Source organism: Carassius gibelio, chromosome B14, assembly GCF_023724105.1.
Source record: "Carassius gibelio isolate Cgi1373 ecotype wild population from Czech Republic chromosome B14, carGib1.2-hapl.c, whole genome shotgun sequence".
Lineage (NCBI taxonomy): Eukaryota > Metazoa > Chordata > Actinopteri > Cypriniformes > Cyprinidae > Carassius > Carassius gibelio.
This window is the reverse complement of record NC_068409.1, coordinates 19,299,206-19,313,901: the sequence shown is the minus strand read 5'-3', so window position 1 is coordinate 19,313,901 and position 14,696 is coordinate 19,299,206. Positions and strand designations below refer to the sequence as shown.

The following is a 14,696-nucleotide window of genomic DNA, read 5'->3' as shown; positions in this document are numbered from 1 at the left end:
TAGGCTTTCAATCCCAGCCCCACTGACAAGGTTTTCTTTAGGAGGAGTAGGAGTTGTGGCTTTTTTTGGCTCTGGGGTAGGGGGGGCTTACCGCAGAGACTTAAGGGAGAGCAGAGGTGATTTCTTCAGGGAGGGGGGCTGCCGGTGGAAAGGAAAAACTGCAGCAGATGGGGCTGATTGTGCTCTCTACGCAAATTAAGGAGAGAGACATCTGCAGCCGCAACATACTGGTGGTCCGAGGCAATTAAGGCAGGGGTACGAGGCGAAGGAGGGGGGAGAGCAGGACAGAGGAAAAGACAGTCCTGCCTGCCGGTGCATAGAGATGAAGTCAGGCTCACATTACAATGAGCCGGGCTACAATAGAGGGAGCCGTCCAAGTGGAGAGGGTGGGGGGCGAGCGGGGGGTTGAAGATTAATGTACGGAGAAGCCGGCAACAACACTTTGTGCAGCCAAAATAAGAGGTGGGGCCTTCGGGGCTGAATTGAGCCCGAGTTATAAAGTGTGTCCTTTTCTGCTGTCTTCCCCATTCGAGGCCTGAGGTCATTTACAGAGGTGACAGCTTAGACGTGCACTGTTGTGGATTTAATGTGGAGCGTTTTTGCCCATTTTTCTCCCCACCCGTCCCCCCTTCAGCTCTGGAGAGGTGACGTGACAAAGCGGGGTCATCCCCGGGATTAGACCCCTTTAACGTTGCCTTTATTTATCGACTGGGTGCTGAGGGGGAAATTCGGGCCGAGGGAAGAATGCCGGCGTGGTGTTTACAGGCTCATCCCTCCAGGGATATATGTGTGCAACAATGCCATCCGCATGCAGATTTGCATAACTCGGGCGCATCTAAACAAGCTCAAGTTGTTTTAAATAACTGGGGCAACTAACAGGATGCAATTGTTTTGTTGGGGAGGTTCGGTCTTCGAATAACTAAAGACGAATTGTACTCATTAGCGTGCACACATGACGTGATCATGAAGAATGTGTAGGTGCTCTGATACCTCCACATATGATTAGTGAACAAATTCACTTATTTGATTGTTGACGTGCAGTTGCACAAGAAATTGTGATGATATGACATCACGCTCTAAGGCTTGTTTTTTTTTTTTTTTTTTTTATTATGAAAATGTATCTTGTTTATAAAGACTTTTACAACAAAATACTATTTCATGTTTAATTAAATGTGTTACTTGCAGTTTCTTTGTAATTATTTTTTGAAACTTACTAGTAACTTATGATAAAATATTTAAGAAAAGAAAAATAGGTTGTGTCGTGCCGTATTAATTTTCTATTGGTCACATGTCTTTACCGAACTACCACCAAACTTGAACTTTGAAACAAAGCAAATTCTGACACTTCTTCACAAGAACTTGCATTTTTACCATAATTTGCATGCATATGAATGAAAATGAGTGGAGTGAAAAGTGTAGTTTCACCCCTGCTTTATACATGTTACATTGACTTCCTAAATTGCATTATTGTTATGTGCATTCTGTATTTGTTATCATCAAATGGTTTGCCAAAAAAAATCATGTGAGATAATGAGTAGTCAGTCAGAACCCTAATAAAAGTTTTAATTGACATCCAGGTCTTCTGCCATATTGCTATCACATGAAGTACTGCTTCATTTATTTCATGAATACCTTATCAGACACTTTTACTCACAGAAGTCAATCATTATTTCTGACATTATTGTTTTTTTCTACAGCGTCCCTGGTATCTGAAAACTTTTGCACAATGCTACATCCACACCAATAGGTGCCAGGATAATTCCAAGGTTTTTATTTTTGTTTGTTTGTTTGCTTCTTTTTTTTTTAAGATAAGTCTATATTTACAAAATCGTATGGCCATTTTCCACAAGTTGGTATGATTCTTTAGGGTCTTAATGAAAAGTCTGTAACATACCTTGGTTAAAATGTCTCAATGGCAGTGTAAAATATTACCCTTTTTACATTTTCAAAAACAACATTTCCCAGAGCCCTTAGATTGCATGTTCCTTTAAATGCTAATGAGCTCTGCTAACCCCGCCCCTCTCTTCCGTGGGGTGGCAAGCAGTTCTCTCAGACTGTTAACTTTTAGGCACAGAACTGCTAACTAAGACATTATTAGGAAAGGCGAATTGCAACAATTAATAATAAAAAAAGAACTTCTTCTTGGTGAATCTGGATCAAGAATGATTCATGCGAGCATAGATGCATTTAGGTAGATTGAGGGGCGCATTCCCTTCAAAAACAAATGTAATACACTGCATATTTAGCAGCTATGATCTTGTCTACATCTGCTCCGGCTTTGAAAACTGTTTAGTTCTCACTCAGGGCGGGTCTATGCTAAAACGGAGGTGTCATTCAACAATCGTGGGAGGGGCCTGAGTAAAGCTCACTCTGCCAAGAACCTGTGAATGACTTGATCTGTGAAAGTGCTTATGATTTGTGGGGATTTAAAAAAACATTGGGTGGATTTTTATTATCATAGGGTGGTTGTGTACACACAGTGCCAACACACATTTAAGTTCAAACATCATGTAAAAGTGAATTTTGCATCTGATGTCCCCTTTAAGCTACAAACTCGTTCATAATGCTCAATGTTTCCAACTGACATGCATTCTGAGGTGCAGCTTGTCATATTAAAGGAGTGTTTTCACTAGAAAGCAGTAAACCGGTTACCTCATGTGAATATGTTCATAGATATTTCATTTGTAACTTTGAATAGTTTCCATGTACTTGTCTAGATCAACATTGGAAAAAAGTTAGAGTTAGAGACAGATTTTTGGAAAGTTAGCTAGCAGGAAACAAATTAATTACATATTAGTTCTATTTTGCTATTTTCTCTTTGGAGTAGTCAAACAATCCAAAGAAAACATCTTTAAAACTGCTGCAGTATGTTGTTGGTTTTACATAGGCTAATCACTGTGTAATTATTGTTGTCTGCATCTATGTCCCCACTAAGACTTATAGACTCCATTGTATTTTGTTGTTTTGATTACTAGTGTCGCCCAAAATCAGTCCGACTGTACTCCAGGGTCATATTAAACGAGTGTTAAGGGTTTGGTTTGTGACCATCTGATTTAAATCCTAATTGCCAGGCCAAAGGACAACTATAATGGCGGTCATCCGAGAGGCTCCCTTGTATTTGATGCAATGCTACTCAGACAAAAGTCCCAATTACACCCAATTGTCCTGGGGCTCGGAAACAGGGAGCACGTCCTCGAGACTGAAACGAGATCCTGTTCTGCGGTAAGCCTGCGGTTTTTTCACCTTTTTCTAGCTTCTACCTCTCTATTGGGTCATACACCCCGAGTGTGAAGCTTACTCCAAAAACACTGTTAAATGGGTGTAGAGTCCCCCTTCAGATTCACACTGAAGGAGTCTGCTTTCAAAGACACACTAGAGGATCCTTTTGAAGAACGAGCGGCCCGAGGTTACTCATCCATGGACTCAATGAATCCTTTCAGAGTGGGGTACTCATACACAGACAGACTCAACAATAAGTGTTTGCTCACAAGAGGGTCCCCAGTGCAAGAAGACCGAGCCGTGCCATCACTCCACAACTGTCCATCATCTCAACATTAGCTTTCAAAGAGAAAGAAACGCTTGAAAAGTTGAGACTAGTCGAGCATTCGAACGGTTCGACTTCATTGCATCTAGATATAGAGATATTACCGTGATTTCTCGGTCACATGAGCATTAGATTGACAACAAATCCTCATATAATCAGCTTTTTTGTACAGAAGGAAGTACAGAAGTGACACGTTGGAACAAAGGCTCACTAAGGATCTTCTAGACTTCAACATTGTTGGGCTTGCGGCCCGAGCAGCTTGCATACAACTTCATGATTTAGAGCTTTTTTTGTCCTCTTGTACTCGATGAAGGACTAAAACCCTGAGGATATTTTTCCTCCTGCTTTTGGAGGAGCTGAGGTTTCTTATAATTGTTCACTGAAGTGAATCAGCCACCACAAAACACTGCAGCACATTGAGAGCCCTAGCAGAGGGCACAGGGAAGGTGACGAATTGGCAGTGAGAATGAACTTAATCCCCTAAGCTCTTGTCGGGGCTTGTCTTTGCTGTCCCTTCTTCCCTAGAAAAGACCCCCAAAGTACAAAGCATCTCAAACAAGAGCTCCCACTCCCAACCTGCTGAATGCTCACTAAAAAAATAAAAAATAAAAATTGATTTTCACATTTGGAAGAGGCAACATTAGAAAAGCAACGCTAGAAAACACTGTCAAAGCTTAACATGCATAATATATAAATACTTCCACAAACACAACACAAAATAGCTCCAGGAATAATAATAAAATAATAATAATAAAAAAATTAACTTCAACAGATGAAAGAGGTAGCCTTCAGATGTAACAATAAATGTTGATCATCAACCTCAAAAAGGTTTACCATCTTTGGGACATGTTTAAATATAGTTAAGAACCCTGCTTTGTGTGATTTAGTAAGACCAATAACAGGAAAATATATATCAATATAGACAAAATATTAATATTTGTAAAGATAGAAAGAAATAAAATTAAATTAAATTAAATAAAAAATTAAATAAAATTAAATGTGATTGCAAATGAAGCATAAATTAAGCTTACTCAATATTGGTGAACTAGTTTTAGACCAAATAATGGTCTGTAGTTATTGATAAAATAAGGGTCACACTTTATTTTAAGGTCAAATTCTCACTATTAACTATGACTTTTGCATCAATATCTAATTCGCTGCTTATTAATGCTTAGTAGGGTAGTTGTTAAATTCAGGATAAAGGGATCTACAATATGGTCATGCAGAATAATGCATTAAAATGTGCTAACAAACAGGCAATATGCTTAAATATGCATGCTAGTTAATAGTGACAATTGGTCTTTAAAATAAAATGTTACCAAAATGAGTTATGGCAATAATTTAGTAAACCATACCTAATAATTCTTGTAACAAATACATGAGATTTGTGTTTCTAATGGTAGAAATAAATAAAATCAGAGGTCATGGAAAGTGCCTGATATTGCCAAATCTTTGTCAGGCATTTGATTTATAGAGGAACATTCAAATATCACAAAGATTGAGTAGTCCATGAAATTGGTGACATTTAATTGTTAGTATCTCATAAAAGAGCTCAGTGTCTCCCAGCTTCATGAAAACCCAGCTTCAGCTTTTAGTTATGCAGGAAAATGACCTTCAAAACCTTTTACATAAGCCATTTATGAAGTACACAATCGAATCCATATCATCAGACATCATGATGACAATACATTTTTTTCCATTTACCTAAAGGGAACAGATAATTGCTACAAATAACCCCATATTTGACTGATTTGGACATAAAGAGAGAGATTATCTTAAAGGAAATGAGAGGCATCTCCATGACAAGGTGACTTCGGAGGTGAAAGCATGGATAATAAGATTACTCTTAAAGAAGACACTTTTGATTGACTGATCCTCAGCCAGGCTCATAACCAAACATAATCCTGTTTTACTCCTTCACCACACCCAAAGCCTATTAATATAGTCATTTTACCCTAAATATATTATGATACAACAACCATCTTGATATTGACGCACTTGCATTCAATTTTACACACAGGGATGCTTTATAAACAGGTGAAAATCTCAATGAGCTAAAACACAATTAAATTAAAAACACTGACGTGCACATGAGCGAAATCCATCAAGATGCAAGAATTTTTATGCTATCGCTCATAATTAGAAAAGTAAGTGTTGCAAATAAAAGTATCTGACAGTGATAGAAAACCAAAATCCATTTAACATTAAATAAAATAGAGTTGTAAAAAGAAGCAGTAATGAATTCAGTACAGTTGCAATGTTTCATATCTGGATGATCGGTTTCAAAAAGAGGCTCATAAACAAATTATACTTTATTTAATGCATAGAAATGGTTATTAAAACACAAAGAACCAAAGAATAAAAAAATCAGGGTAAGAACAGATTTATTTTATTATGAACTTTATAGATGCCTTTAATAAATGCCTGTGAAGAGGCGTGAAACCTTTAGATTGTCAGGACATCGTGTGCTGAATCTATACTGCCCTCTACTGATACAGTCCCAACTGCTTTCATCCTTCTGATAATGCTCCTTCACTGGGAAATATGAGAATGATTCAAATAGTCCATATAAATAAATTAATAAATATAATACACTGTATACATTTAAAAGATAAAGTGAAATGCACTCATACAGTAGTCATTTAATCAGTCTGCACTCCAGGGATATCAATCGAAATGTTTTCACTGCTAATAAGAAAACCGATTACGTATTACACACTGCACATGCATTTCTTACGGTTACACTAAACATTTAACATTACTTGGCCAAGAATTTTTTTTTTTTTTTTTACGAAAAGGAACTGAAATGTGATTTCATCTTTAGGTACAAATTATACAACAATAAAACTATTAAAAAAACAGGATTTTTTTTTTTTAATGCTGAGAGGTCGGTCTGTTTTAGTGTAACAAGTCAACAACACATGCACAAGCCACAACAGATTCAGCCGATTTGTACAAAACAGTTCTAGCACAGATTCACCGATTTGAGTTTCAGTGACTGCTTTGGCACAATACTTCACGTTAATAAACCGACGGATTTAATACTGGATTCTTACAAGCCCATTTCAACACATGGCGATATTTAATAACAGCAATTTCAAGTTCCAAAGCAAATCGAGCTTGAGATTGATCTCAGGTGAGGTTCTCACGCTGCTCTTCAGACTCGGGATTCTTGCAGAACATCGTGGAGAGTTCCTGTAACAGCAGTTCCTGTTGAGGACTGCATGATCTGTGGGACCGGAGTCTACCTGGGACGTGCAGAGAGTCCTCCTGGCCCAGGGTGTCTATTGATTCTCCAGAGGATAAGAGAGAGTGCACTGGCTTTGACCCAACCATGCGATCCAGGGAGGCGGCCTTCCTCTGTCCGAGGCTGACGGGGCGTGCTGGCACCTCCTGTGTCTCTGCGGGAGCGCTGGACAGGAAACTAGTTTCCAAAGATTTGAGCACCTGCAGACCGAAGTCGCCCACCTCCTCGTACAAAGGCTCGGGGCTTTTAATGCGCTCCTCAAACGAGTCCTGCTGCACCTTCATGGGCTGAGCAGAAAAACAAAAAAGACAATGGCCAGACATAGCAGGAGGTCAGAAAGATTTCAGATTCCAGCACTTAATTACACTGGTCTTTAAGTCTTTAAACCAATAACACATGACAGCCCTTCCTTTACAGTAACGCCACCACAGTTATGAAATAATAAAAAAAAAGATTGAATTTGAATTAAAACAACATTAACATTATAAGAAAACTTAATATTATTAATAAATAAATCTAGTGATAATAATCATATTAACCTTTTATCAAAAATAGTCATTTGAACCTTGATAATAATAATATTATTATTTATATTGTTAATGTATTATTATTGTTATTATTAATAAATAATAACGGTCATGGTTATACTGAACATTTATTATTATTATTATTATTATTATTATTATTATTATTATACGATAACTATATTGTTATAATTAAAAAAGATAATAGTTGTATACAATAATAATAAGAAATATTATTATTATTATTGTTGTTGTTGTTGTTTTATGATACTACGTATATATATAAAACAACTATATATAACAAGAATAATAGAATGAACATACTATTATATAAAATATAATATTACACAATTTTATGATTATGATGATGATTATTATAATAATTTTGTTGTTGTATGAAACTTTTGTATTAATAACAATAGAGTGAATATACTGTTACATAAACATTGTATTACAACAACTATAAATTTTGATAATATCATAACTATATTGTCTTTATTATTATTATTAATACATTTTCTGAATTATCTTAAATCCTTATTAACTATAAATGAGTCATAATTAAAGTGAATATAGTATAATGAGAACCTTATAATAAAAATTAATACAAATAATAATAATTGTATATTGTAATATTACTATGTTAAGTGTTTATTATTATTATTTATTTTTGTTGTTGTAGTATGGCATTATATTTCTGTTAACTACAAAATAAAATTACTATAGTAATAGTGAATAATAATGCTAATAATGCTATTTCGTTTAATTTTAAATTACATAAAAAAACTAATAATAACATTAAAAGTTATAAATGTTGTGTTAAATAAATCAATCTGCTATTTCACAACAGTGTTGAATGTATAGCTCAACCAATCAGAGCAAGCTATAATGCTGTGTGTTTATAAAATACAAGTGATGTAAGCATCCAAAGCAAATCAGTCTCCTGAACTAAGATCATAAAAACTACATCTCATCTACTATTATCTCAAGAAAATATCTCATCTACTAGATATCTAATTAGATGATCTACCATTATGCTTACAAAAGCAGTATTTGTGGTTAGCGGGACACAGACAGAAGAGGATTCGTTTCTCAACAACGTTCACAACAAATTACTTCCTTTTCTGAGTTGAAACTTTTGTCTCAGTATCAGAGCAACAACACCAAGATAACTGACAAATACATCGAGGACAAAAGCGTGAAGCCTGGAGACAATTTGCTTGCGAAAGCTTTTGGGCCGGGACACACCAAAAGCTGCAGCTTTTCCCCTAAACACAAGAGGTGAAGCGCGCTCCCTGCCCTCCCTCAAGGCTACAGTTGCAGAACAATGCAGCAGAAGCGTTCTTCCTCCAAATGCATCCTGTCATATCAGGAAACCCTGCTTCCCAACAGGAATGGGGGGAAGGACAGAGGAAGTCAAAGGGAATTCCTCAATTAAGCATAGGCTGTTTTGTAAAGCACACCCTTACATTTTTGAGCGTTTGTTAGACCCAGAGGTCATCTGATACTTTCCAAACCTCCTACTTTTACATTTTGACCAGCCACTGTAATCAGAATAAATGTGACCGATGGCAACAAAACCTGTATGCAAAGGTGTGAAACTGAATATTAAGATGGGTAATAGCTCAGCCAAAAATGGGAAGTAGATGAGTTTGTTTCTTCATCAGAACAAATTAGGAGAAATTGAGGAAAAATTATGTATCCTCTGCAGTGAATGGGTGCCGTCAGAATGAGAGTCCAAACATCTGATAAAAGCATCACAATAATCCACACTACTACAGTCCGTCAGTTAATGTCGTGTAATAAACTAATCCATAAATAAAAACATTAAACCATCACTTCTGTCCCAAATACCAGTCCTTAATCCATAATAATGCTTCTTCAAGTGAAAAAAACGTCCATCCCCTGTTGTCCTCTCACATCAAAATCCACCCAAATATTTATATAACGGTGGATATTTTTTTTGCATGTTTTCATTAATAAATGGTGCTTGATCTGTGCATATTTCCCGCCTGATTCAGACAAGACAACTTTTTCACTGGAGAACGCAATATTATGGATGCAAGACTAGAAATGATATGAATTGAAACATTTTATTACAAAAACGCAGTTTAGCCCTTCAGAATATGTTTACTGTTGGACTGGAGTAGTGTGGATTATTGTGATGTTTTTATCAGCTGATTGGACTCTCATTCTGACGGCACCCATTCACTACAGAGGATCCATTGCTGAGCATTTGATGTAAAGCTGAAGAAACAAACTCATCTACATCTTGCATGGACTGAGGGTGAGTAAATAATTAGCAAATACTGAAGTACTGACTCTGACAGGAGGTCGGTCTATATATAAAATGCATTGGATTCATCTGCAGATAAAATAAATACTTACAAAGAACATTGAGAGAGCCCTTCTTGTGTGGAGCTTTCTCTGCAAAAATACACAGACAACAAGTTAAGTCTCAAATCAAAGACCAAGTGAGCATTACATGCACTGAACCACTGGAGGACGCCTGTGTGTCGTACCAGAGTCTGATTGGCTGAGAGCATGGTGGAGTTGGTGTTGCTCTCCTCTCCTCTGATGGGCACAAGCGGCATGGTGCCAAACTTCTGCTTGGAAATGTCAGAGGAAGAGTGGCGTCTCATCACAGGTGGACGCAAATCATCATTCTGAGGGAGGGACGTTCATGTTAAGTCACAGCTCTGAAATGTCAATAAATGTTCAGATTTGTTCAATTAAAAACGTGCTGTACCTGTGATTTTAGTAAATCAGTCATCCAGTCCCATAATTCAGTCTCACAGGAACAGCTGAGGTACCTGTGAGGTCATGGAGAGCAATTACTGTTCACTATGTAGCTATAAACACTTGTATAAACCATTGTAAAGAAATGTAAAATGCTATTAAATGTACTCACACTCGTGTATTATAATACGCATTATTTTGCATAATTATTTACTTTTTCGAGGTACCTTTAAAGAGTGTAATGCATAATAACACTCATCTACTGTATGTGACCCTGGACCACAAAACCAGTCATAAGGGTAAATTTATTTGAAATTGAGATCTATATATAAAAATAATATAAACTTATGAATAAATAAGCTTTCAACTGATGTATGGTTTGTTAGGATCGGACAATATTTGACCGAGATACAACTATTTGAAAATCTCTAAATATTGAGAAAATCACCTTTAAAATTGTGCAAATGAATTCTTAGCAATGCATATTACTGACCAAAATTTAAGTTTTGATATATTTACAGTAGGAAATTTACAAAATATCTTCATGGAACATGATCTTTACTTAATGTCCTAATGATTTTTTGCATAAAAGAAAAATCAATCATTTTGACCCATACAATGTATTTTTGGCTATTGCTACAAATACACCCCAGCGACTTAAGACTGCTATTGTTATAACATGTTATAAGAAACTGACATTATATATATATATATACATAAAGGGGTAATAAATCTATATTGGGGCTTCTCTTATGAAGTCTGTTAATTCCACATATAAATACCACTTACAACTGCTGTTTGTCCAGCATCACTGTTAATCCCCATCTGCAAGCAAACACACTTGTTATTTAAAGTTATATGGAGTTCACTGATGTACAGAAGCTTATTGTGGAATGTGCATCTCACTTTGTTGGCGGTTTTAACTTCTTTCTGATCCCCATGTAAATCTTCAAGGTTTTCAGTTGCCAGTCTTTCTCAGGTTTGTTGCTCTGTGATGCAGAAAAGCAGCTTATAGTTTTTCCTTTGAGTTCAGCGTGCTCTTATTTACACAGAACCTTCGGATGTGCTGTAATGTAGAGTGATGATGAACAGTACACATACCTTTTTGTCCTTCATCAGGATTAACCTGTGGTCTTTAATTTGGAAAGGTCGCTCCTGGAATTTGTTTCCTTGCAAGAGTTTGGGCGGCTCTTCCCGACACTTCAGCACTCCAGACTTCACTATCTCACTCTTATAGGCTTCAACACACAGATACAACAGACACAAGGTCAACAGTGCAGCTGCATCATCTCATACACTTTTGTAACCAAGAATACAGTTTGTGTTTTTCGTGTGACAAGCATGGTTTCAGTGATGTATAGTAATAGTTGTGTAGTGACACTGTACTCTTATCTTTGATCTCATTCTTGTATACTCCACTGTTCACATGTTTTATTTGTTTATTGTTTTACAAATTATAAGAATATTATGGCAAAGTCATTCAAAATGTTTCAAAAGATTTCTATTTCAAATAAATGCTGTTCTTTTGAATTATTCATCTAATAATCCAGAGAAGAAGATAAAATCCTGTTTTCAGCACTGATAATCAAATGTTTCTGGACTAATGATGCTATAACATTTTAAAATGCATTCAAATAGAAAACATTCATTCACAAAATTTCACAATATTACTGTATTTTTGGACTTGAGCATAAAACATCCTTCTTTAAAAAAAAAAAAAATTATAACTTTTGAACAATACTGTTATTTTATGCATTTTATCACCTCAGGTTAGTGGAAAGACTACAGTATATAGATTTATTTTTTAACTTCTAACAATGTTTTTGTGACAGTGCAGCACCACTGAAGTGGAAAATGGGTTTAAATGCCTTAAAATATTCAACACATGATTATACTCTCTAAAAGTCAATTCATCTGATGAAGTCAATATGCTTTCACCTGTGAAAATGTCTATAGCTTCTCCTCTAGGCACCTTCTTCACCACCAGATACGCCGAGCTGGGATCGGCCATTTTACACCACTGTAGCGCTTGTTCCAGAACCTTCTCTTTCGGGTGAAGAGGTCGCTCTGTGGAAATGACATGCTGTATTTATCTACTGTGTCCCCCCGGCCTTAACAAACATTGCTTGCCCTGCAGTGCCTGATTAACTTCAGCGTTTGATTTAATTAGTTTGCGTCTGGACTTTACCGAGCTCTCCTTCCTCGATGGCCTCAAAGGTCATCCACACGTCTTTTTCCCCGGCAGGAATATTTCTCATATACAGCACCTGATTGGTCAGCTCCTCTGCACACATTGTGGGAGACACCTGTGAGAAAGTCATGCAAGACGTTTGCAGTGATGGTTAGAATCTGCCACCGTGTGGTACTGCTGTGCAACTCTCCGTCAAATTAAAAAAACAAGAGTTGTGTTTTTTTCACAATATTAGTTCATGTATGTTAGCTTTGAAGTCATCTGAATGCTAGTGTACTAAAGGTTGAAGAAGACATTAAGCAGATATACACACTTAAAATATATAGCTTTCCCGTTCCAGGACAATATTGTTGTCATCATATGGATCATTATTATTATTATTTTTCAAATATGATCTACTTACTTTCAGAGTGATGCAGCAGTCTGGAATCTTTTCTTCCAGATAAACTTCAATGATCAAGTCCCCCGCCTGTGAGAGCTGCAATAAACATGCACAAAAAATATTAAAATATAATACTATAAATAAATAAATAAACACATGATTCTACCTGTGTGTCTCTCCAAGTGGTTATCAAACTGATTTCCAGTTCAATCTGAGTTTGATGCTCTTCGTCAATCTGTTTAAACACAAAAAGAAGATTTTTGAAAGCATCAAAATGATTCACATTTACATAAAACTGCATTCCACAAAAAAAAATTACAATGGTACTCAAATGTTTTTTGTATTGTAGTATCATTGCATGGTATTCAGAATTAAATAATATGCATAGTACTGTACGGTCATATCCTAACCTGATATTATAACTTCACCACGCTTTTGCTATAATATCATGTTACAGAGTTATTCACTTACATCAAATATATACAGGTAGTTATCGATGAGGTCTTCTATGATTTTGACCTCATGTTCCCCTTTGCCATCAGTCTGAAACAGGCTGGGAGCGAACAGCAGGGACAGGTTCTTAGTGCACATCTGATTGAGATCAGCACACTTCTGCACCCTGAGAGAGAGAGAGAGAGAGGAAGAGAAAGACATGTGAGAGCTGCTAGAAATGACCACAGACCAGACGAGGCTGAATCAGAATCAGAAGAAAGACTCGCCTGAAGAGATGACTGATGAGAGCTGCTAAAGTCGTTCTGTTGACCCGAGGTAACCCTCGAATCAGCTCTTTGTATCGGTCCAAACGCTGTGGCTTCTGAGGGATCTCTGCATGAAAGTATGAGAAATCACTGGGACAACTCAAATTAGAAAAAATCTGAAGTTTGTTGGCAGTTATACTGTACAAATATTCTGGGTTGTTTTCAACTTTATAATCAATTTTTTCGTAATACTCTACAAGTCAAAAGTCTTTGAACGGTAAGATTTTTAATGTTTTTAAATGTTTTAACTGTCTTCTATTTGATTATATTTTAAAATGTAATTTATTCCTGTGAATTCAAAGCTGAATATTCAGCATCATTAATCCAGTCTTCAGTGTCACATGATTCTTCAGAAATCATTCTAATATGCAGATTTGCTGCTCAAGAAACATTTAAGATTATGTTTAGAATTATAATAGAATAGAAAAAGAAAACATAATAGCATCATTGCTAAATAAAAGTAGTGTATAATGTTACAATTTCCAATAAATGCTGATCTTTGGATTGCTCTATTCATCAAAAAATTCTATGCTTTAAAAATTGATGATGATGATGATGATGATGATAATCAGTTATCATAGAAAATAATAGTAAACAGTTATTTAAATTCATATAATTTTCACAGTATTACTGTTTTTACTGTATTTTTTTAATAAATGCAGCCGTAAGCATGCCACGGATGCATTTAATAGACATTATGCATGAAATAACCCAAAATATTTAATGAAACTGCATATTAACATTCATAGAAAGTGTACGGTACTAACTGGCAGCTTCCCTCCAGAAGGGGTGAAGATCAGCCATGAATATGGGATCATCAATCTCCCGAAAGAACCTTTTCAGTACATCCGTCACGTCCTCTATGAAGTTATCTCCAATGCGGAGTTTCACATTGCGAGCGTCCTTACGAAACTCCTCCATCAAAAGCTTGATTCTGGACTTTGCACCATTTTTCCTGTATATTCCCTCATGGCCCAGACCTGGGAAGGAGAGATTCATTCATTCGGATTGCAGTGTTTAACTTATATTATGATTTAGGCAGGGTTTACTGTCTTCAGCACAAAGCACAGGGAGATGGGAAGTCTGTGTTCGCACCATACTGAGTTATAAAGGCAATGCAGCTGTCGACGATGATGGGGATGTCATTTCTGCTGAGCTGCTGGTCTTTCAGGGTGTTCCCTTTCCCTCCTGCTGCCTTCTGAATGTCTGCGTACCACAGGGAGAAATCTGTCCTGCCCATGCCCTGCAGATGCAGAGTCCTGCAGACAGAGTCATTATATAAATGCATTGTAATAACATGCAATCGTTTGC

General features: G+C 36.5%; 1 protein-coding gene across 2 annotated transcripts in view; it reads right to left on the bottom strand.

The window, feature by feature from the left end:
- Nucleotides 1–5,843: 5,843 nt before the first annotated feature.
- The window catches only part of LOC127971712 (arf-GAP with Rho-GAP domain, ANK repeat and PH domain-containing protein 3), a 31,772-nt gene continuing 22,919 nt past the window's right edge, over nucleotides 5,844–14,696 (bottom strand). For both annotated transcript variants that reach the window (XM_052574921.1, XM_052574920.1), the window contains exons 20-34: nucleotides 14,481–14,644; nucleotides 14,153–14,365; nucleotides 13,347–13,452; nucleotides 13,099–13,246; nucleotides 12,794–12,862; nucleotides 12,649–12,723; nucleotides 12,243–12,360; nucleotides 11,993–12,121; nucleotides 11,156–11,292; nucleotides 10,961–11,043; nucleotides 10,844–10,879; nucleotides 10,065–10,128; nucleotides 9,838–9,981; nucleotides 9,704–9,742; nucleotides 5,844–7,078 (exon numbers count right to left, since the gene is read on the bottom strand). In XM_052574921.1, the coding sequence (XP_052430881.1) occupies nucleotides 6,677–7,078; nucleotides 9,704–9,742; nucleotides 9,838–9,981; nucleotides 10,065–10,128; nucleotides 10,844–10,879; nucleotides 10,961–11,043; nucleotides 11,156–11,292; nucleotides 11,993–12,121; nucleotides 12,243–12,360; nucleotides 12,649–12,723; nucleotides 12,794–12,862; nucleotides 13,099–13,246; nucleotides 13,347–13,452; nucleotides 14,153–14,365; nucleotides 14,481–14,644 (1,927 nt within the window). In that variant the 3' untranslated portion in view covers nucleotides 5,844–6,676. The remainder of the gene's footprint in view (nucleotides 7,079–9,703; nucleotides 9,743–9,837; nucleotides 9,982–10,064; nucleotides 10,129–10,843; nucleotides 10,880–10,960; nucleotides 11,044–11,155; nucleotides 11,293–11,992; nucleotides 12,122–12,242; nucleotides 12,361–12,648; nucleotides 12,724–12,793; nucleotides 12,863–13,098; nucleotides 13,247–13,346; nucleotides 13,453–14,152; nucleotides 14,366–14,480; nucleotides 14,645–14,696) is intronic.